The sequence below is a fragment of the Schistocerca gregaria genome, chromosome 8, assembly GCF_023897955.1.
Source record: "Schistocerca gregaria isolate iqSchGreg1 chromosome 8, iqSchGreg1.2, whole genome shotgun sequence".
Lineage (NCBI taxonomy): Eukaryota > Metazoa > Arthropoda > Insecta > Orthoptera > Acrididae > Schistocerca > Schistocerca gregaria.
Window position 1 is genome coordinate 305,811,758 of NC_064927.1, and position 24,219 is coordinate 305,835,976.

The 24,219-nt window shown below is 41.7% G+C and overlaps 1 protein-coding gene across 11 annotated transcripts in view; it reads left to right on the forward strand.

Moving 5' to 3' along the window:
• Positions 1–24,219, forward strand: part of LOC126284563 (uncharacterized) — a 335,286-nt gene that overhangs the window by 218,184 nt on the left and 92,883 nt on the right. For 2 of the 11 annotated variants that reach the window (XR_007551506.1, XR_007551505.1), the window contains exons 3-4: positions 9,180–9,316; positions 12,914–13,161. The exons of 4 other annotated variants lie outside the window; for them this stretch is intronic. Coding sequence is in view for 2 of the 7 variants with exons in the window: in XM_049983570.1 (XP_049839527.1) it covers positions 9,180–9,316; positions 12,914–12,931 (155 nt within the window). In the remaining 5 variants the exon portion in view is untranslated. Of the gene's footprint in view, positions 1–9,179; positions 9,317–12,913; positions 13,169–24,219 lie in introns of those variants that run through there. 5 more of the 11 variants (XR_007551507.1, XM_049983570.1, XR_007551503.1 and 2 more) reach the window with 4 other exon arrangements.

Consider the following 24,219-nt stretch of genomic DNA (forward strand, 5'->3'; position numbering starts at 1 on the left):
AGCCACCTGACGATGTGTTTTGGAGAGTACCTTGAGTACTTCTATCAGTTCTCCCTTCTATTCCAGTCTCGTATTGTTCGTGGAAAGAAGGATTGTCGGTATGCTTCTGTGTGGGCTCTCATCTCTCTGAGTTTATCCTCATGGTCTCTTTGCAAGATATGCGTAGAAGGGAGCCATATATTGCTTGAATCTTCGGTGAAGGTATGTTCTAGAAACTTTAACAAAAGCCCATACCGAGCTACTGAGCGTCTCTCCTGCTGAGTTTTCCACTGAAGTTTATCTATCATATCCATAACGCTTTCGCGATTACTAAATGATCCTGTAACGAAACGCGCAGCTCTCCGTTGGATTTTCTCTATTCTATCAACCCTATCTGGTACGGATCCCACAATGCTGAGCAGTATTCAAGCAGTGGGCGAACAAGCGTACTGTAACCTACTTCCTTTGTTTTCGGATTGCATTTCCTTAGGATTCTTCCAATGAATCTCAGTCTGGCATCTGCTTTACCGACGATCAACTTTATATGATCATTCTATTTTAAATCACTCTTAATGCGTACTGCCAGATAATTTATGGAATTAACTTTTTCCAGTTTCTGCCCTGCTATTTTCTAGCTAAATGATAAGGGATCTATTTTTCTATGTATTCGCAGCACATTACACTTGACTACTTTGAGATTCAACTGCCATTCCCTGCACCATCCGTCCATTCGCTGCAGATCCTCCTGCATTTCAGTACAATTTTCCATTGTTACAACCACTCGTTACACCACAGCATTATCAGCAAAAATCCTCAGTGAATATCCGATGTCATCCACAAGGTCATTTATGTATATTGTGAATAGCAACGGTCCTATGACACTTCCCTGCGTCACGCCTGAAATCACTCTTACTTCGGAAGACTTCTCTCCATTGAGAATGACATGTTGCGTTCTGTTATCTAGGAACTCTTCAATCTAATCACACAATTGGTCTGATAGTCCATATGCTCTTACTTTGTTTATTAAACGACAGTGGGGAACTGTATCGAACGCCTTGCGGATGTCAAGAAACACGGCATCTACCTGGGAAGCCGTGTCTGTGGCCCTCTGAGTATCGTGGACGAATAGCGCGAGCACTTCTCTTCCATTCTCAGTGTACTCTTTTGGTTCCTTTACATGTTGTATGTCATCAATCTTTCCCTTTAGTTCAGCCGTATTTTTTCAGAATTTCGAAGATTTTGCACAATTTTAAATTGTCGAAAGCTTTTTCCTGGCCGATAAATCCTACGAACAAGTCTTGACTTTTCTTCAGTCTTGCATCCACTATCAACCGCAGGGTCATTATGAGTTGCCTCTCTGTTGCTTCTGCCTTTCCTAAAGCCAAACTGATCGACATCTGACATATAGTCGATTTTCTCTTCCATTATTCTGTAAATTATTATCGTCACCAATCGCTTGCATGAACTCTTAAGTTGCTTGTGCGGAAATTCTCGCACTTGTCGGCTGTTGTTATCCTCGGAATTGGGGAGTTTAGCTCGTAGATTTTCAGTTACTCGATGAGTGTGGGAGAAATGCACTTCATTGATGTGCCATTTTTATTTGTTTATTGGATTTTAGGACGCCACGTTGGTTAGGCATTTTTTTTCCTGTAATTTAGTGGATCATGGTTCAGTCCAGTATTGTGTTCTGAGAAAATATAAGAGTTTTAGTAATGTAATTATTTTTGTAGAGTACAGCTGTGGAGTTTCCTTTGTCAACCTTTGAAACCTAAAATATTAACACAATAGATAGAAAACTTAAAGTAATTGTAACAAATATTGTGTATTCAGTAAAAGCAATGGATGAACTACCCAGTAAAATACAAGCTAACGTCAGTAATAGAAAAACTAATTAGGAAAACTAACTGTGAGCGCAAACTTTCACAGACGTTTCCTGTTTTAACGCTAAATCACAAAAAAACCTGCTTAGAAAAACCAACATAAAAATAAATTTCTCCAAAAAAAACGAACTTGAACACCACGTGCCTCAGTGATCGTAAACACTCCAGTAACAGCACATAGTGGAATATATAAATTAGAGTCAACAGTTGCCCCCATTGTGGCTAGGCAAAGCAGAAAGAACTTTCTGTACATTTACGATGAATTAACTGATGGTGTCTGACTCAACCATGTAACCAACCACATGTACCTTAAAAAATACAGAGTAAGTGGCATGCGCAGCAGCCTAACTGTAGACCACATAGAACATAATGGTAGAGAGTATAACCAACTAGAAATATTAGAAAGATAACCTTACAAGAACAAAAATCTTCCAAAAATATGTTAAACGAACAAAGTACATTTAACTTTCACGGATTTTAATGAAATTTTATAATATTTTTCCCTAAGGAGCCAATTAATTAATAGCTGCCCCATTTCTAACCGTACAGCTACATCTGCATCTACATCTACATTTATACTCCGCAAGCCACCCAATGGTGTGTAGCGGAGGGCACTTTAAGTGCCACTGTCATTACCTCCATTTCCTGTTCCAGTCGCGTATGGTTCGCGGGACGAACGACTGTCTGAAAGCCTCCGTGCGCGCTCTAACCTCTCTAATTTTACATTCGTTATCTCATCGGGAAGTATAAGTAGGGGGAAGCTATATATTCGATACCTCATCCAGAAACGCACCCTCTCGAAATCTGGCGAGCAAGCTACACCACGATGCAGAGCGCCTCTCTTGCAGAGTCTGCCACTTGAGTTTGTTAAACATCTCCGTAACGCTATCACGGTTACCAAGTAACCTTGTGACGAAACGCGCCGCTCTTTTTTGGATCTTCTCTATCTCCTCCGTCAACCCGACCTGGTACGAACCCCACACTTTTGAGCAAAACTGAAGTATAGGTCGAATATGTGTTTTGTAAGTAACCTCCTTTGTTGATGGACTACATTTTCTAAGGACTCTCCCAAAGAATCTCAACTTGGCACCCACCTTGCCAACAATTAATTTTCCACTTCATAATCGTTCCGTATGCATACTCCCAGATATTTTACACAAGTAACTGCTACCAGTGTTTGTTTCACTATCATATAAACATACAATAAAGTATCCTTCTTTCTTTGTATTCGCAATACATTACATTTGTCTTTGTTAAGAGTTAGTTGCCATTCCCTGCACCAAGTGCCTATCCGCTGCAGATCTTCCTGCATTTCGCTACAATTTCCTAATGCTGCAACTTCTCTGTATACTACAGCATCATCCGCGAAAGCCAGCATGGAACTTCCGACACTATCTACTAGGTCATTTATATATATTGTGAAAAGCAATTGTCCCATAACACTCCACTGTGGCACGCCAAAGGTTACTTTAACGTCTGTAGACGTCTCTCCATTGATAACCACATGCTGTGTTCTGTTTGCTAAAATCTCTTCAATCCAGCCACACATCTGGTCTGATATTCCATAGGCTCTTACTTTGTTTATCAGGCGACAGTGCGGAACTGTATCGAACGCCATCCGGAAGTCAAGAAAAACAGCATCTACCTGGGAGCCTGTATCTAATATTTTCTGAGTCTCATGAACAAATAAAGCGTGTTGGGTCTCACACGATCGCTGTTTCCGGACTCTATATTGATTCCTACAGGGTAGATTCTGGGTTTCCAAAAACAACATGATACTCGAGCAAAAAACATGTTCTAAAATTCTACAGCAGATCGACGTCAGAGTATAGGTCTATAGTTTTTCACATCTGCTCGACGACCCTTCTTGAAGACTGGGACTACCTGTGCACTTTTGCAATCATTTTGAACCTTCCGTTCATCTAGAGACTTGCGGTACCCGGCTGTTAGAAGGGGGGAGAGTTCTTTCGCGTACTCATTTACACCTGATATCTATACAAATAAATATTTTATGACGACATCTATGTATTACTACTAATGTAATAACTTTTACCTTCTTAGAAATAACATCTCAGTATGTGTGTGTGTGTGTGTGTGTGTGTGTGTGTGTGTGTGTGTGTGTGTGTATGTGTGTAGAATGGTAACGTCTTTACATTTTCATTCCCGTACATCCACTGCAACTAATGTCAGGAAGACTTTGCAATCTCGGATAAATGTCATAAATTTGGTACACCTGCATGAACGCGATCAATACCTATTTGAAACGGTTAAAATATGTTAACATTTTGATATTCCTTGATTTACTCTGAACTGGTTTTAGAAATGTGCTGTTGGACGAGGGGTATGTATATTTATGTTAATACGTCTGCTCATATTTTACTTAAAAACATGTAACCACGACTGAAAACATTAAGTAATTTTTCATGTTGTCTTAGTTCTGCAAAAATTGTAGTCACAATGTGCTACTTTGTCCTAATCTCTGTAAACTTTATAGGAAAATTATAACCTAGGTCGAAAAATAATGTAGACAGATTAAGCATCTGCAGATGTGCCCCAGGACTCGCAACCAGTTGGGCGTTTTCACGAAATCACCATTTGTGCTTCAAGGCTATTTGTGTTTTATTTTGCGACACATCTGTTGTTTCATTAAAATGAGATTCACTAAAGTTACAGTTCTGTACTATTCATAAGAGAGTACTTAAGTTTCCTTTCATTCATTATACTAATACAGACTTATCAAATGTTGTGATATAACGCCAACGCAAGCTGTTCAATTAAGAATAGTTTAGATTTGTGGTTATCCATGACTGTTCATCTTGGAAAAAAACCCATGAATATGGAAAAGGTATCGGCTGCTATGAATACATACTGGGGTCCAAATTTCGATCGCTGCAAGCAGCCTATAAAATCATTGGATATCCCATTCGTGGTTTTCTACACCGGTCTACAGGTCAAATACCCCGCTCAAGTATTCTGAGCTGGTTTACTCATTACACAGTTTCAGCAACTTCTTGCGAAATTCGTAACATCTGCGTCACCTCGGCCCCAATGACGTGCTGCACGACCACTTCAGTAGTTTTATAAATACCGACGATAAATAAATGTATAGTGAGATGTCAGTCCGTACCCCTATTGTAAGAACCACCTTACATTTACCATCACCTAGACTGATGACGGAAGATTCTCCTACTTTAGGAAAATTGGATAACTATTCTCTCCAAGGTTTAATCTCCCTTTAACCCCGTTTATTCTGCATCCCGTTTGCACCGCTTCTCTATGCCATCATAGAGTTTGGGGACTTCTGACACTGTAGCGCTGACATCACTTACCACTTTAGAGTTATCTACAGTTAACAGTTCGTGATCGTGTTGATCTTGAGGTCCAAACATTCTACAAGGTGTATCAACCTTGACGTTAGCGATACCGTACGGATGCCTTACTAGAAACTTAAAGACTAATTTATGGGATTTCCCGTCAGTCTCTCCTAAACACTCATCGTGGGTAGCATAATATCCAACTAAGGGCTTCGGTGACAGTTCCCAATATCAAGGTTGTGGGTTCAAGACATGCATTATAATTTTCAAGTGGAAATAACCGTGTAAAAGCCTCCAGTTTGTAAGTGGGATACTTTTGTTCTGAGTAATTTAATGAGCGAGAAGCGAAAGAAAGTGGCTTACACCCATTCTCATGTTATTCAAGCAATACTACTCCTAATGCAGCTGTGATGCATCAGTCTGAACAGGAAAACGTTTTGAAAACCTGGTAATAACAACAGGGTCCCAATCGCCAATACTTACGTCAGACCAACATAGGCCACTTTCTGCAAAACTATCTACCTTTGTGAATGGTTAAGAGTCATCATCTTTGTCCTACACCCGGAACAAATTTCTAGTTAGCCGTCTGGACAAAGCATACTCCTTGTTTCCTGTCTAATAGTCCAGGAAAATTTATTATTGAGTTTATTCTCTCAATGTCTATGGTCATGCCCTCAACAGAATCTACATGCTCTAAAAAACGTACCGATGGACATGGAAACTAAATCTTCTCTTAAAGACTTCATCTACATTTATCTGATGGTACTCTTGGTTCATTTCCAGAGTTGTTAAGACATGAGACCCTAGAACTAAGAAAACCATGAGCGGAGATAACCAAGAAGAACCGAATGAAAAATAACTTTCTTCTTGAGTTAGCAGTAGTCAGTCAGTGACTATTCGAACTCCACCTTGTGCCTTATCCATAATACATATCGGGGCTGAATAGGATGGTTAGGAGGAACAAATGACGCCACACTCAATTTTCTTTCTACCACGTGTTCCACTTACATCAACCGGTAAGGGGGCTTCCTGCCTAGTATAGAACCCGTACTTGAACTTTGTACCTAATCAGGTGTGTAAGACTTAATTACCCAGTCGATTCATCCGGAAATTTATCACAAAGTCTTTGAGTCCTCGGTCGGCCGTTAGCTGGTAAATGCTGCAAATTTTCCCTTTCATCTTAATCAGTGCACTGAAGTTCCGGCACCAGAACTTGGCTATTATACACGCGGCTGTCGAATGAAAAAGAAACGAAAAATGCTTGCTTGCCTTATCTTGAATTCAACACAGCGATCTGACCAACTGCGAATTAATCCTGTGTGTACAACATCCTTGATTCCAATGATAGCATCTACCACGAGATTCTCGATTACTTGAAACCAATTCCTCCATGTAAAATCATCAGTAACCAATACCACTACCACCGAATCTCAAAGCTCATTATTAATATGACAACAGATAGATTGTATTTTACGTACAGGCTTATTTATGACGCCCTCTGTTCCTTGGACATAACCTACCCGAACTAACTCTCCGTTCTTTAATTGACACCAATCACAAGTTATTTGGGACTTCTATGCCACACCGAAAGAGTTTCACACCAAATACTAATAGCGCAGTGGGGCTGTGATCTTTTCCTTGGGAGTTGCTCGACAGTTAACCTTTCGTCTTTGGTCAGTATACATAGGACACTGAATGTGTATGACCAGCCGATCTGGCTCTTCAGAAGTCGCTGGCTTGGAACACAAAGCTGCTCTTCGTCATTGTTCGGACTTAAATGTTCAGAATAGGATAAACACTTGTCATTACTACACCCAAAATTCAGGGCTCTCACACTTCGTTTAACCATACGAATATAATCCCCGGCAGTTACACTCAAACCTGGTTATTTACCACATGGAGAATGTACTACTTCTTTAACAATTCCTGATCTTAAACTCCGTCATTTTATCCTCGAGATCTTACAATACATAAAAAAATTCAACTGTGGTGATTATCGCATTTTAAGAAAATCCTGAAAGAGTTTGGTGATTTCGGCAAACATTTTAACTATATTATCCACACGGTTCATCAAAATTCAAATTCTCTGCCGTACCTAGCAATTCACCTGAACCGTCTCATATGCGACCACTTTTACCCGACGGTTTTCTTTGTGTTAAATTATCGTCCTCTGCTATCAATGGTTAAATAATGCCATCTATTTTAACAATGTGTTGGTCTAGTCTTAAGCGTACGCTGTTGCATTGCTGTCATGACGGCAGTAATAATCCATCAAATAATTCTTTACAAACGTGGATCTGTTTAATTGCAGCATACAAGAGGAACAGCGTTCCACAGCTCTCAAATCTCAACTTTTGCCAACCCCTCTGGGTTTGTATTCGGTACCACTGTCAGGTGTTTTAATAAGTGGAGTTGGTGAGCCACACTACCGTCACTGCTACCGACCCTGACACGCAGCTTGCCGAGCAGTTCATCTACCCTCAGCAACTGAGGTTCACGAACAGTTCGACCACACGTGCTGAAACACAAAGACCAACTTTACAGCGAGTTACCATGCAGTGTCTCAGGGCAAACCCACCCCATTCCCGCGGTACCACCCAGCACGCTGTGCAGCTACCACTGGTGTGCAGAGCGATGTTATTGGGGAGACGAGCACTGGTAATTTGTGACTGGGATTCAGTTGTGTGGAAACAATTTTTTGATTCAATCCTTCAATTTCGAACTTCATAAATACCAATTTTGGGTCTTCCGAATTTGACGGAAATGTAGACCGTCCAACGTCTATAGAGTGAACCCTTTTCTAGACCTCAGATCTTCACCCCCATCGACCAATGTGGCTTCGGCATCAGGGACACCACGGGCCTAAGAACCACTGACGGTGGATGGAAGTCCCAAGCCTGGTGGTATCGATTATTACACGGATTAAATGGTTAGCACAGCCACCAGCTAACACAAACAATAGCAGAATCAGTTGCACACTTTACAGGTATTACCATGCGCCTGGTTAGTAGTAATGGTCGCTATGAATTAATAGATATACTAGTGGAAATTCACGAAACTACAACCTAACTGACTCTTCACCTATCCGTCCCTTACATGTAAGGCCGTTTGTCGTAAGATGTCACTTACAAAGATCGTTCAATAACCCTGTTATTCTAAGACGGCACTAACCATAGCTTATCCGGACGAACCGCAATGACGAACATACGTTTTTCCTCACTGCTACACTTCAGTATTTGACGGTAAACAACGTGCAATGTGAAATCACAACGTAGTAATCATCGTAGACTCTTGCCAACAAAAGGCAACACTTAAATAAACATAGAGAAACAATGAACCAAAAGTTCTCGGTCAATTCAAACAGATACAAACTTGATCGAGTGACAATATAAGCAACAATGGTGGAGCTGATTACAATCAGTACATCCTTGTTCAGTCGCGGCTCCTTAAACTTTTAAACAGAAAAACAAGGGGGCAAAGTCCCATTTCCGCCAGAATGAAGTGCGTAATTCATTCTCCGTGAGTGATCTCTGTGAACTAATTGAATCCCTGATATAGGCTATCAGTAGATGTTGTCAGGGAGATTCCGCAAATTCAGAGATCTCAATAGCCAACTGATAGCACAAAACACCAGGCAGATAAACTGATACTTCGGGCAGTTCACATGGAGAAAGAAAACGCAAAGTCCAGAATCAAAAATTACACTTCATTGCGGTAACATCGTAAGCTAATCAAAACGCACTTTCCAAGAGGTGTTACCTTAATTGACAGAACCGCAACGACGCTCACAAAAGTAACAGAAAATAATGTAGATTTCGGCGTGTGGTTGCCTGCAGCAGAAACAAACACTAAACTAAGCTGGTAGAATATAGCTGACTCTAGTTCACGCTTTCAGAATTTGTAAGTGGATTACCACGCCATCGGATATCTGAAAGAAACGACGATTGTAAACAGCTTTACTTCCAGGACAATACTCAGCAGTAACTAACTCAACTTTTCTGCACAGGACACCATGGAAGGAACCTGCCCCGTCACCGTCGACAAGCGCCATATCCTGCCTCAGCGCCCAGAGTAAGAGGCAAGCCGTTATTCCTGGGGAATAACATTACCGAAGTGTATAATCCAGCGTTTTGGGCTTTTCTGGTAATTAGTTTATCACTCTGTGCCTGTGGGTTTTTCTTTTTAGGAGTAGGGTGGACTATACTCCTTATCCATTGAGAACGTTGTGTCCCATACTCGCAGGAAAATTTAAATACTCTGACGGAAGAAAACGTCACGACACCAAAAAAAAATTGACCTAGAGTAATGAAATTCCTCGAATACATTTCATATGATATTAACAGTGCAAGATCAGAAGTTAACGTAAGCGCGAGATAATCCATTGAAAATGTCAAGTGCTGTCACATTAATAACCGTTGTAACTTCCAGACTGTGGCTTGCAAACGAGCATGCATTTTGTTTTACAGGTACAGGAAGTCAATTTCTTCGATTAGTTCTACGCTTGTTGCACTCTGTCGGACAATACAGGGATGATGAACGCAGTTTGTGGATGACGCTGGAGTTGTCGTCTGATGATGTTCCACATGTGCTCGATTGGAGAAAGATGTGACAACAGATCAGGCCGAGGCAACATGTCGACACTCTGTAGAGCATGCTGAGTTAAAACAACAGTATGCGGGCGAGCGTTATTCTTGTTGGAAAATACTCCCTGGAACGCTGTTCATGAACAGCAACACATTAGGTCAAATCAACGGGTTGTTGTGCAAATTTTCTGTGAAAGTGCGTGGAACAGCCGTAAGAGTACTCCAGCTGTTATATGAAATCGCATCGCAGATCATGACTCTAAGTGTTGGTCCATTGCGTCTAGAACGTAGACAGGTAGGCTGCAGGTCCAACACTGATCTCCCTGTAACCGAAACGCAGCCTTCACAGGCACAAAGATAGAACCTGCTTTCATCAGGAAAACAAGAGACCTCCACCGCTCTCTCCGATGGTTTGGGCACAGCGGAACGCACGCTACAAGGCGTCTGGCTCAGAGCTGTCCTTGCTGTAACAGGTTTATGACAGCTTCCTATGTCACTATGATGCCAACTGCTGCTCAAATTGCTGCTGCAAACGCAGTACTACGCCCCAGAGCCACACGCCGAACACATGGCCTTCTCTCTCGGTAGCGCCACGTAACCCGCAGCCCGATCTTCTTGTGATTGTGTAATCTCGTGACCACTACTGTCAGTAGACATGCAGAGTGGCTACGTTTGTGCCAAGTATTTCTACTTTATCGGAGACGGAACAGTACAGTAGGCCTCTAGTACTATATTACACGACCTCGTTCAAACTTAGTAGGATACTGGCGTCTTTCTCACCATAAAAATATTCTTAACTAACATCAGCACACCGTGTCCACTATCAAAAGTAATTAGTGCTCACGGCCGCTACAGCAGGTGTTTAGAGTAGTTCTGATGTCGCAGAACTATTTCTTGGTTATGCGACTTTTTTCCGTCAGTCTATGTCTGCCGAGGCTGGCACGATGCCATCTGGAATATTTTTGAATATGATACGCCTAATAGTGTCGATACCTCTTGCTTCAGAAGGAATTCTCATTACAGCTTTTTTTATATCTCTTACTGTAATGTAGTTTAAGTGGTAAGCATTAGGGTCATGTAGCCTTAATTTTCTTTCAGAAAGTAGTTCTTCTTAGCATTTGGGCTGATTGAAACTGAAAAAAATTGTTCACCTTGTCAGCATGCTTTTTCTGTCCTTCACAAAAGCTACGGAGATTCTTTTACGTAATATAAGAGCTCGTACTGTGGCACCTAAGGCATGCCATATTCTGGCATTGCAGACTTATTGCTTTCCCCGGTTGAGTATCCTTCGTAGCACCAGCTGGCATCATACCTGTGGATTAATATCTGTCGTAATTCAGAGTTTTGGATTATTCCTATAGGAGCCAAAAGCTTATTAATAAGTTAATAGCTCTTTGCTCAGTTGCTGGTTTACTGATTATTTTATGTTACAGCGTTTTCGAGCAATACGCTCTAGAGATCCACGGTCGATATGGCTGGAGTTCTCGTTTTACCTATTACTCAAACACTGTTATTCTTTTTCAGTGAATTTGCGTGTATAAGAATGTGTCGCACGCAGTGAGGTGGGTGGGGTGTAGTGGAAGAATCCTCATCTTGTTCCAACTAATAAATATTTATCATAACATAAACTCCCACTACGAGACTAGCGGTAACGGTGCTTCGTTTCCGCATACCAGTATGCAGTACGAAAATAACACCTGCGATAACTTTCGGAAAAAGCTGTAATGTCTAGGCTTAGGGACCGATGACCTTAGCAATTTGGCCCCATATGACCTTAGCAACAATTTCCAATTTGCTACTACTACTACTACTACTACTACTACTACTACTACAGCTATAACTTAAGTTTTAGGATAAACTTTAACTGATAATTATTTTAAAAAATGTAGAATATGATAGAAGTATTACTTGGAACCATTACATATTTCGTCAAAATTTTAAAATGTGAAGTAAATGACTAGATTGTAATACATATGAGAGAGAGATGGCTGTAAAGTACGCCTTCCCCGTTGGTACTGGAGGAATTTAGGTGTAGGAAGGATGATTACCGCACTTCGAAAAATGAAACTATTGCAAACATGTCTACAAATGTCTTTTCAGACATATCTTCCCGAGCGACGTCGGCATCAGTACCGGTCGATACAAAACTTCACTTAAACATTCATACTTATTTTTAGTTCTTAAGTCAGTTCTACTTTCCTCGGGCCATTACCCCTAATAGCTCTCAAGTAGACACCCTGAAACAGAACACTTCAAACAGTACCCCTGCCGCATGTCTCAACAATAGAATAAATAAAATGAAAATTTATTGCAAAATATGTGGCACACAATGTTCTCAGCCACACTCAGCTGCCACTACACATCTCAGCGAAGGAGAGTGGTAGTACTTAGTTGATTATATATATTAGGTTCCACAATATTTATTAAAATCCACTGCTTGGTATAAAAACAACCTCGCAGTCTTCAACTCATGAATAAGATACGCTTCAAATACAGTAAACAGCAAAAGAAGTCACAGACTAAGCTTTTGAACATCGTCATAAATTCAAATCCGGCACCAATGGAACGGTACCATCTCTCTCGAGGCATACATCGTAACGCTTGCGCAATGTAAATTATGAGTTTTTGCCTATTGTCAGTTCGAAGTAATTAATTGTAAACTCTTCACCCACGACTATAACATAACGCTTATTTGAACCGAGTGTTGTTTCCGTGATGCCTCCTCGACACAGATAGTGTCTGTTGTGTCAAACTATGAAGAGATATTAAACGACTAGAATTCCGTTAAAGTGAGTTAACTGATTTATACCGTCTTTTGCACTTGAAACCTATGCAGTATTGACAAACTTTCTTAACAACGATGAGTGAGAACTTCTCAAAAGTAACCATTTGTAAAATACTGATTGACGACTTTTCAGTAAGAGCGGACAGACGGTCTGTTGCTTTTCCTATCTCACTGGTAGAGACGTGAACAGCAACAAAATAGGTAAGGGGATACTTCCTGCCGACGTCACAAACAGATCCTAATAGGCATGTGTATTATCTGCAATTCATATGCTGCCTCGCTTATACATGATGTTAATTGCGGAACGTGATGATGACTCCATATATGATAGAACCAAAGTAACAACCATTTTTTTCTTCTTCTCCTCTCTAGCGGCCACGGACTACGTAATCCAGTGGCTAAACCACGACGCCGGAAGGTGGATGAGCTCTTACCAACCCACGACCTCACTGGCGTACAACGGCTACTGACCATTCCAGGCCTGTTGCTGTTCACCACCGTAATAAATGATAAAACCTTCACCAATAAATGCTGAATATTTGCTACGGTATCTGTTGCTCATTCAATAAATTGAGTAATAAGAGCATCATATGCAGCAATAGGTAGCACGAATATTAATTTCCGCAATTCTATTGCAAACAAACTACTTCTTTTCCTCGTGATGATTTGATTTATTTTGTCATTTCATCCCTAAACTTCAGTATCAATATATAAGCTGTTCCTTTCATATTTTTCCTAACTGCCCACAACAAAATATCCTCGTTTCCACACAAGATCATTCATAAACGACTCGATCCTTACTGTGCAATATAAAGTTAACAATACTGAAATTTTGACTGTGATTAGTAATAACACTGGTCAATCATTACTAAGGTATTAAAAATTGTAATGACACACATAGATACGTGGATTTCACCCAGTACAGCGAAAGAGGCCACTGAAAGAATACGACCGTTTGATGAAAGATATGATCCACGAAAAAGATATAGACTGAAATGCCCAAAAATTCGTTAGAAAACAGAATATTTTATTTACGATGAATATATAAACCGAGGGCATTAGTTACAGGGTCGTAAAAGGAAGGAGAACCAAAATGATGCCCATCAGAGAGTTCAGACAGAAAAATCCAACTGGAGCGCATTCTGAAATCACAATTTCGTAAATAGCAGTACATCTTGCCATGTTGATTTGCTTAAAGTACTATTTCCGCTGACTGATCGCATTTCACTGATGGACCTCCACCTCAAACTAAATAGATAGGGTTTTCTATCAAACCTAAGCCCCAGTTTCGTACTAGGTCAGTTTGGGAAACCCTGTAACCACTGACTGCTGGTATTATTGAAAATAATCTGAATGACAGTAAACAATTAATAGTAGCTATTTGAAGCGGACGTTCCAGTCTCTGACGACGTCTTAGTTCACATTCTATCTCTCTTATATCCTCTGAAAATCTAGTCCTTTATCATATTTTCATAAATTCAGAAACCTCCTCATAACAAATCTGAAAGACAAAACGTCACATAATAAGGTAATTACTGTATCATACTGTAAAAATCATCTGAGATTATGGTAAACAACATTGTCAACAAAGTAGGAGGTAGGAGAACTGGCGGCTTGGGAAAAGGAGATATTGCACGTCCTGTAAATAAAACCGTTTTAAATCCAAACTACACTGCGTGGGCAGCGTGTGTAACAGAGTCATTAGAAGCTGCATGATAATGACTCTCCACGCTCAATTTCATGACAATACCACTTGGACGCCGATACCTTTTGAGGAAGGTCGAAAGTAGTCACACACAAACTGCACACTCTCCATGCCTGTGTGTATCATGTGGAATGCAACATTCACTATTGAAGGTTTCTGGCGACTTAGACGAAGATTTCATTCAGTGCATTCATTCTGGGATTAACACATTCATGCTGGGACTCTATTTACACCCTCAGACCTGTGGTGTTGCTGTCACCTGTGGGAGCCACACGGCTTGGACCAAAGATGAGTAAATAGTGTTTATCATGGTGGTGTGTGTGAACTAATAAAATCACCTTGGTTCTTTGAATGTAAGTACAGCTTGACTACCTAAACACACACACACACACACATACATATATATATTTATATAGGGTGGTCCTTAAATCTAAAAAGAACGAAACTCGTCTAGCTTGAAGGGGGAAACGAGATGGCACTATGCTTGTCCCGCTAGATGGCGCTGCAATAGGTCAAACGATATCAACTGCGTTTTTTTGAATAGGAACCCCCATTTTTATCAAATGTTCGTGTAGTATGTAGAGAAATTTGGTTGTCTTAGTTGGACCACTTTTTTCACTTTGTGATAGATTGCACTGTAATAGTCACAATCATATAAGTACGTGGTCTCACGTAACATTCCGCTCAACCAAGTTCTGGTCCACCTTCCGTTGCCTTACCGGAACTAACCCCCCCCCCCCCTACTATCCTCTTCTCCATGATGATCACCCCTTCCCTGACACCCTTAGTAAGGCCAATCACTTTGCCTCCTACATGTCTGATGTCTTTTCCATCCCCGATGATCCCCAGTTCGATTACTCCCTCTTCCCGGATGTCCGCGATCGAACTGACACCTCTATCCCTTCCCTCGCACCTGGTTTCCAGTACTTGGACAACATTACACACACGGAACTCAATGCTCAAATCACTACTCATGATATCTTTGCTACACTCGGCACAAAACGCAACACCGCTCCTGGTCACGATCGTGTCACCTATCGTCACCTTCGCGAAGCTCCTGCCTCTTTCCTCTCCACCTTGGCCAGGCTCTACAATGTAGTCCTGTCCACCGGTTACTACCCCGACCTGTGGAAAACCTCCCGTATCCTGATGTTCCTTAAACCTGGCAAACCGCCGTCTGCCGTCTCTTCCTACCGTCCTATCAACCTTACCTCGGTCTTCAGCAAGGTCCTGGAATCTATCCTGTCCCGCCGCATCCACCAGCATCTCCGCCAGCACCACCTCCTTCCGGTTACCCAGTGTGGCTTTTGGCCGTCCTTCTCTTCCGACGACCTTCTCCTTCAACTCCGACCACCTTAATTCCCATCGCTCCGCTATCTTCCTCTCCCTGGACCTCGAACGAGCTTATGACCGCGTATGGCATTCCGGTCTCCTCGTCAAGCTCCAAACCTTCGCCCTTCCCATTAACTACGTCCGTCTGATCGGCTCCTTTCTCTCCCACCGTCCTTCCTATGTCACCATCCATAACACGGATTCCTACACCTTTTTTTTCCTCCGCCGGTATGCCCCAAGGCTCCGTCCTCTCCCCCCTTCTGTACCTTTTGTATAAGGCGGACATGCCGCCGCCGTCACCCCACGTCAACCTTCTCCCATTTGCCGATGACACCGCCTTCCTTGCCTTTGCCCCCACCTGCAGTTCTCCCAACACCTTCTCCAATCCCATCTTGACCGGTTCACCGCTTGGTGCAACCAGTGGTTGCTCCAGGTCAATCCCTCCAAAACCCAGACTATCATTGTAGGCAAAACCAACCCTTCCTTCCACCTCCTTGATCTCAATCTCACCATCTATGGCCGTCCTGTCGCCCTCACTGCACCCTCAAGTACCTTGGCGTCACCCTCGATCGTCGCCTCTCCTGGACCCCCATCTCCGGACAATCCAAGCCAAGGCACACTCCCGACTCCGCCTCCTCAAGCTCCTTTCGGGCTGTACGTGGGGTCTGGACCCCTCCACCATCTTCCACACCTATAAATCCCTCATCCGCCCTATCCTCTGCTACGCCCAACCCGGCCTGGATCTCCGCCCCCCCCCCCCTACCTTTTACAAATCCCTTCAAATCCTTGAACGCCATGCTCTCCCCTCGCCTATCACATCCGTCTCCTCCCTCCCACGCGGATACTGTACGATTCCTTTCCCCCACCTCCTCCTTTTCCTTGAAAGGATACGGATCCTGTAGACCTCCTGCAAACTTAACTCTCCTCACCCGCTTGTCTCGCCCATACTCTCCCAACCTCGCCCACTGCCGCGCCTGTATTCCCACGTCCCACCCGGTCTCCATCTCTCCACCCTACTTACCCTCTCCCAAGGTGGATTCCGGCGGCTCCTCCTCCCTGATGAAGTCCTCCTCCCCTCCATCTACCCCTCCTATCAACTTTGATCCTACCCGTCCCCACTTCCTATGGCCTCTCCACTCGGCACCTTCCCTCCCTTCTCTTTCCTTTTCCCCCGTCTGCTTCCTCCACCCCTCCTCCCCCCTTTTTTTCCTCCCCTCCCCATGTCTCTCCTGCCCATGGCATCTGCCCTCCCCTTTCCCTGTCCCACTCCCCTTCCTCCTCCCCCTCCCTTGGCAGGTCCCCGGACTCGCACACGCTCAGTGAACTTTCGCGCGCCGGAGATCATCACCATCAGTGTCTCGTGTGTGCCTTCGTTTGGTGTTCAATGTCCTTTCGCCGTCACACCACCACGTCGCAGTCACCCGTGCTATGTGCGCTGTGTCACAAGTGTTAGTGCTTTTTCTCATTCAGCGTGAACGGCCTCATGTTTACTGTTTTTTGTATCTACATTTTTTGCCCGCCGTTTTCATTGTATTGTTTGTGCCACCTATATGCCATGTTTTTGTACGACTCAAGGCTGAAGAGCAGGGTAATACGCTGCTGCCAGCCCGCCTTGTATGAGGTGATTAAAATTACAATAAAGAAAAAAAATAACATTCCGCCAGTGCAGACGGTATTTGCTTCGTGATACATTACTCTTCTTAAAATTTTCCGTTTACTAACTGCGAGAAAGGTCGATATCGTGTTGTTGTACGGCTGTTTTCATCAAAATGCCCAACGGGAGTGTGCTATGTATGCTGCTCGGTATCGTGGACCACTTCATCCAAGTGTCCTCAGCGTTCACCGGAGAGTTACGTTATTTACGTAAACAAGAAGTATTCAGCCACAAGCGTAACGTCAACCACGACGTGCAACAGATGATGATTCCCAAGTATGTGCTTTAGTTGCTGTCGCGGGTAATCCGCACATCAGTAGCAGACAAAAGTGCGTGAGAATCGGGAATCTCAAAAACGTCGTTGTTGAGAATGCTACATCAACATCATTTGCACCCGTACCATATTTCTATCCACTAGGAATTGCATGGCGACGACTTTGAACGTCGTGTACAGTTCTGCCACTGGAAACAACAGGAAATACGGGACGATGACAGAGTTTTTGCACGCATTCTATTTAGCAACTTAGCGTCATTCACCAACAGCGGTAACGTAAACCGGCTTAATATGCACTATTGGGCAACGGAAAATCCCAGATGGCTGCGACAAGTGGAACATCAGCGACCGTGGCGGCTGAATGTATGGTGCGGCATTGTGGTAGAAAGGATAATTGGCCCCATTTTATAGATGGCAGTTTAATGCTGCAATGTATGCTGATTTCCTACGTCATGTTCTACTGACGTTAGTACAATATGTTTCACTGCATGACAGAATGGCGATGTACTTCCAACATAATGGATGCCGGCACATAGTTCGCGTCCGCTTGAAGCGGTATTGAATAACATATTTCATAACAGGTGGATTAGTCGTCGAAGCACCGTACCAATGCCCACACGTTCACCGGATCTGACGTCCCCGGATTTCTTTCTGCGGGGAAAGTTGAAGGATATTTGCTATCATGATCCACCGACAAGGGTTAACAACATTCGTCAGCACATTGTCATCGCATGTGCGAACGTTACTTAAGGCGAACTAGTGGCTGTTGAGAGGAATGTCGTTAGACGTATTGCCAAATACATTGACGTTGACGCACATCATTTTGAGCATTTATTGCATTAATGTGGTATTTACAGGTAATCATGCTGTAACGGCATGCGATCTCAGCTATGGTAAGTTCACAAAGGTACATGTATCACATTGGAATAACCGAAATAAAATGTTCAAACGTATCTAAGTTGTGTATTTTAATTTAAAAAACCTACCTGTTACCAACTTTTCGTCTAAAATTGTGAGCCATATCTTTATGACGTCGTTTACCTATGGGAGCGCCATCTAGCGGGCAAACGATAGCGCCATCTGGTTTCCCCCTTGAAGCTAGACAAGTGTCGTTTTTGTAGTTATATATATATATATATATATATATATATATATATATATATATATATATATATATATATATATATAATAACGATATCCGAATATCCAAATGGTGGAAATATGGCATTTACTAGTTATAAAAGGGCAGGTGATCCACGTAAAAAGGTTTCCGTTAACAGACATTCGTTGCAGAGTGGTTGTTGAAGCTAGATGCATGGAACATTCCATTTTGAAAATCTTTTGATAATTCAATATTCTTGTATCCACAGCGTAAATAGAGTGCCGAAAGTACAAAATTCCAAGAATTACCTCTCACCACGGTCAACGGAGTTGCATAGAACTGAAAGTGTCAATAGACAAACAAACTGCTTAAAATAACTGTAGACATCAATGCGGGATTACGATGAAGGTATTTGTTAGAACAGTGCAGCGAAAGTTGGCCTTAACGGGCTATGGCAGGAGACGTTCGACTAGAGTGCCTTTGCAAATAGCACGACATCGCTTGCAACTCCTGTCCTGGCCTCGTGACGATATCAGCTGCACGATAGACGTATGGAAAATTGTGACCTGGTCAGAAGAGTCCCGAGTTCAGTTTGTAAGAGCAGAGGGAAGTATTCGAGTATGGCAAGACCCCACGAAGCCATAGACTGAGGTTGTCAACAGGGAACTGTGCAAGCTAGTGGTGGCTCCTTAATGCTGTGGGCTGTGTTTACGTAGAAAGCACTGGTCCTCTGGTCCCAGTAGTGGGAAATGGTTGTGTTCATCTACTTGGAGATCATTTGCAGTGAATCATGCACATCATGTCCCCAAACAACGACGTCATGTCACCGGACCACAGTTGTTCGCGACTGGTTTGAAGAACATTCTGGACAATTCGAGCGAATGATTTGGCCATCCAGATCGTCCAACACGAATCCCATCAAATATTTAGGGGACGCAAGTTTTTACGGTTACATATATCGGAACACGGTTTTCTGCAAATATTCGAACGTCGATGAGAAAGTATGTTTTTGTTAATGTTTTTAGCACTGGTAACAACTGAGATATTAAAGTGAGTACTTTATTTAATTCATCCCGTATACGTTCTACAACATCATTCGATAACTCTTGAGACAACAATTACGGCGGTATAGCCTTTGGTAATGTTGGCGTTGAAATCTATCGTTAGGAACTGAAGAAATGTCATACAATGTGACAGCACCGTGGTCGGAAATGGCATTTGTTGGGCAAACACTGCCAAGTAGGCAACTCGGACGAGACTGAGTAGTTGCATTCCGTAAGGTAGGCCAGCGCTAGGAGAACAAAGTTTTGTTTCCACTCGACTCGACTTACGACTTAGGTGTAGGTCCAACTACGAATGTTGTGTATGGAAATACGACGTAGGCTAGAATCTAGAGCAACAAAAAGAGCTTAGAAAAACTATTTTACTTTTATTTATCCTCCCAGATTTACATGAGCTGAAGCAGAGAAATCAAAGTTCATTCTTCAAAAATACACAGTGCAATAAGCGACTACAGTATTAATTATGTAAATGGCTCTAAGCACTATGGGACTTAACATCTGAGGTCTTCAGTCCCCTAGACTTAGAAGTAATTAAACCTGATTAACCTAAGGACATCACATGCATCCATGCCAGAGGCAGGATTCGAACCTGCGTCCGTAGCAGCCGCGTGGTTCCTGACTGAAGCGCCTAGAACCGCTCCACCACAGCGGACGACTCTTGGTAGAGAAACGTTGTTCCATGCTGAACTCAAGCGCTCAATGACAGTGCTACCAGGTACGTGCAATACACGCTGTCGACTTATTTGACAATGGAATGCAATGTCGTACAGAGGTAACTGAAATAAACAAATTAATAACGATGGTTTATTAACCATCCAAACAGATAACGTGGATTTTGTCTTCAAATATCGTTATCCATTATTTGAGCTTTTTTTCAATCTGTTGAGCATCGACTCAAAGTCATATTTGAAACCGCCGTTCGAAAGAACGATGAACGTATGCACCTACTGTGGATGATACGGGAGAGCATGCATTGGTGATTCGACGACACATACCTTTTGGCGTAGTTGAGACTTTGTCATAGATCGCATCTTTGCGTGTTTCCCAAAGAAAGAAATGAAGAGATGGGAAAGCGGGGGACCTCGTAGGCCATTTGACAACAGAATTTCATCCTATACGACGTCCAGGAAAGTTCCTATTCAGTATTTGCGATGCACCACAGATCGAGTGAGCTGGATAGCCGTTGTGTTGCAGCCACATACACTGTCTAATATACAGTGATACCTCTTCTAGAAGAACCGGAAGAATGTCAGTCATAAAGAAAGCGTACTAACGTCTATTGGGAGCACCTGAGAGCACGCGTTGGAAGAAAGGTGGGGCGTGTATCAGTTGCTGAAGGGAAAACCGACACAGCTCTGAACGACTTTCGAAATGATAGTCGTCGAGTGTCTGATGTAGTGACAGGTGACTGCGTTTGAAATTCTGTCGATGCAGGAATTTGAAAGACGCTCGTGCTTCCACATTCCTTGGCAATATGCTTTGTACCACTTTACAGATTCATTAGTGTCGTAGCCCGAGCAGCTTTTCTGTGTTGTCAGTTGCAGTTTTCTTCTTTGTCCTCTCTTTGACTTTCTAGCAACCTCTCCGCACTAGCGTCTTAACAACTGTTCAAGTACCTGACGCATCGGACGCTAGCGTTCCGGTTAGACAACCCTATACCGTTGTACCCTTTTTACGGCATTTCTTTTACATTTACCATATCCTCCTCATTGGTGTACGTGTCTACACGCAAAGAATGTTGAAGGAGGAGTGAACAGCCTGCAGTGCACACAGGTAAACAGGAAAATGTGTTGACAAACTGTCACAACATAACACGAAACGTCTCCTTGTGGGGGTGTTAGAACAGCTAATGCCGATTCCGGCCACCGTGTTCTAAAATTCTCGGATATTTATCGAATTTTTTACGATAGGTTTCTACGTCAACATTAACAGATGCTAACTACCTATAATTATCTTCTCAAGAGATATCGAATGTACTTATAAAAAGCATACGGTTCTATAAAAAACATAGTTGCTTCAATATCTCCGTTGATGTCAGCGCTAACAACATTAACCAAAAAAAAAAAATCATACAAATCCCTCGACGCTCTAAAATTTGCCGGAAAACGCGTTCCGATATGTATAGCTCTATTCCGGAAATGAAGTGGGTGTTACGTCTTACGTGACTGAACCTGTACCTCTAGACTGTGCTTTCAACGACATAATGTGTCCTTGGAAACTAGCTAAAAAAAAGATTCATTGATATTTCATATTTGATGGAACACTTGGAGTTACTGAGATCAAATTTTAAAGAGTTCCGATCATGACTTTGATAATCGATAGAAATTGGAGAAAAATTTTGGTGACTTGCACATATAATTAATGAATGTTATTTTCTTGTAACGTTCGTTTAATTCTGTGATAGTTGTTATGTGTCGACCTTGCTGTCATCTACGTGGTGCTTTTGGAGCAATAATTGTTCAATGACTGTAGAGACTGCTAACGCATAACAGTAAGTATGTGCCTGAGGGACAGCTATACATTTTTTTTAGATAGTCAGTATTAGTTACGTTACTTGTGGGAATGACTTCACGCAGTTTCTTTGCGAGTCTTGCGGTCTGAGTCATTCTTCATAGTGACTGTTATAGATGTGGTAGTAGCTATTTTCTGAAATATCACGATGTTTATATGTAACACACATTTCAAGTAACACAAGTTTTGCTGCATGTCTATTAGGCAAGTACTTCCAAGAGCGATACTTTTAATCCTCGTGCATAGAGGTAGATGTAGCTAATTGCCGTTGCTCTGAGACATTCTTTAAAGTTAAGAGGCCTAGGACTTTCGTAATACGTTATACATGTGGGATACGTGGACTGCGTTCCATCTAAGCCATGAAACAGAAGACAAATGAAAGGTGTGAGAAGGAAAAGAAAGTTGCCTATGAGCAGAAACAGAACAAGCACAATAACAGCAGTTAACCAGAAACTGAGAAATAATAACAAGATAGAAATAAAATCTGACAAAGGGAATAGCATGATCATCATAAACGACCAGGCTAAACAAATAAAGGTCTAAATTTCTTTGAAACTATAACTTTTCAGAAATATCATATGATTCAACAAATAAATATACAACTGAAATCAAGAAACTAATAAGAAATTGTCATACATTTCTAACAAATTACGAAATGAAACACATCATCATCAAGCCACAAAGGTGTAGAATTAGAGGTCAACCAGAAGAACAGACTAAACACACATGAAAATAAATATAAAATTAAAATAAAAAAAACACCAACAAATAAAGTAAAATATATAAAAATCTTGAATATAGACAAGTTTGTGTAGTTTGGCATTACAAGCCTACACACAAATATTCCCATATAAGAATCAATAGACAGCATCCATCAGAAGCTCTTCAAATGCCGAAAATTACCAACCACAGGAATACGAGGGGTAATCGATCTCCTCAAACTGACATTAACTTAAAACCTCTTTGTATTTAACAACAAAGTGTACTGACAAGGAGATGGGATAGCTATAGATAGCAGAATAACTGGAACAATAGCTGGTATCTTCCTAGACAGACTACAAGAAATATTTTTCAAATCACACAGTCCACTCGTAATCAGAATTATATATTATGACAGATACATAGGTAATACATACTGCAAAAGGGAACGAACAGAAATGTATACACATCTAGTCCACCAAGAGCTAAACAGTCTATACATTGAAATAAGATCGACTATTTAAATGAAAATGACCAAATCCATTGCTTTCCTGGTCCTAGAAATAAGTTATACAAACAACAAGCACACTTCCGAAATTTATAGAAAACCGATCACACCATAATAAATTACAATCCCTGGCACCCAAAATCCTTTTAGTATGTGTTCCCCCATTCTTTGAGAAACGGAATTATACATCCGCTACCTGGACCAAAAACCATAAGAAATGAAATAAAAATAGTAGAATGTAAAGCATATAAAAACGAGTTCGATCCATACACAGTTAAACAATTGTATCATGAAAAAACCAAAACACCAGCCTATAAACTAAAAAATACCACTCACGAGAAATCCTACCAATAAGAGAAAAGCATTTACATGCCAGCCATTTATAAACGGGAATATCTAGAACAAATTAATTGCCACGTTAAGGTTTCAAATTTCTTAACAGCTTAAACACAAAAATCTATTCGGAAGAAGACACAGTACCAGAATACAAATACGCTGCAATATATCAAATTAATAGCAGAAACGGCGAAAAATATTGCATAGGACAAACACGACGTAATTTCCACATCACGTACAGGCAGTACATAGGAGAATTCAACATTAAATCATCCACTTTCTTTCTTTATGTAAAACTCCCCAATCATAAAAGAGAGATCATTGAAACTGTAATCCAGATACTACAAACTTAATGCTAAAGGAATCAGTATGAACATTCCAGAAAAAACTGCAATGTACCTACACATAAATGACAACCTACAAGAAATTTTAAATGAATAAACAGACCAGAATCATAATCGCTTTTAGAAAAAATCGTTATCATTTTGAAACGATA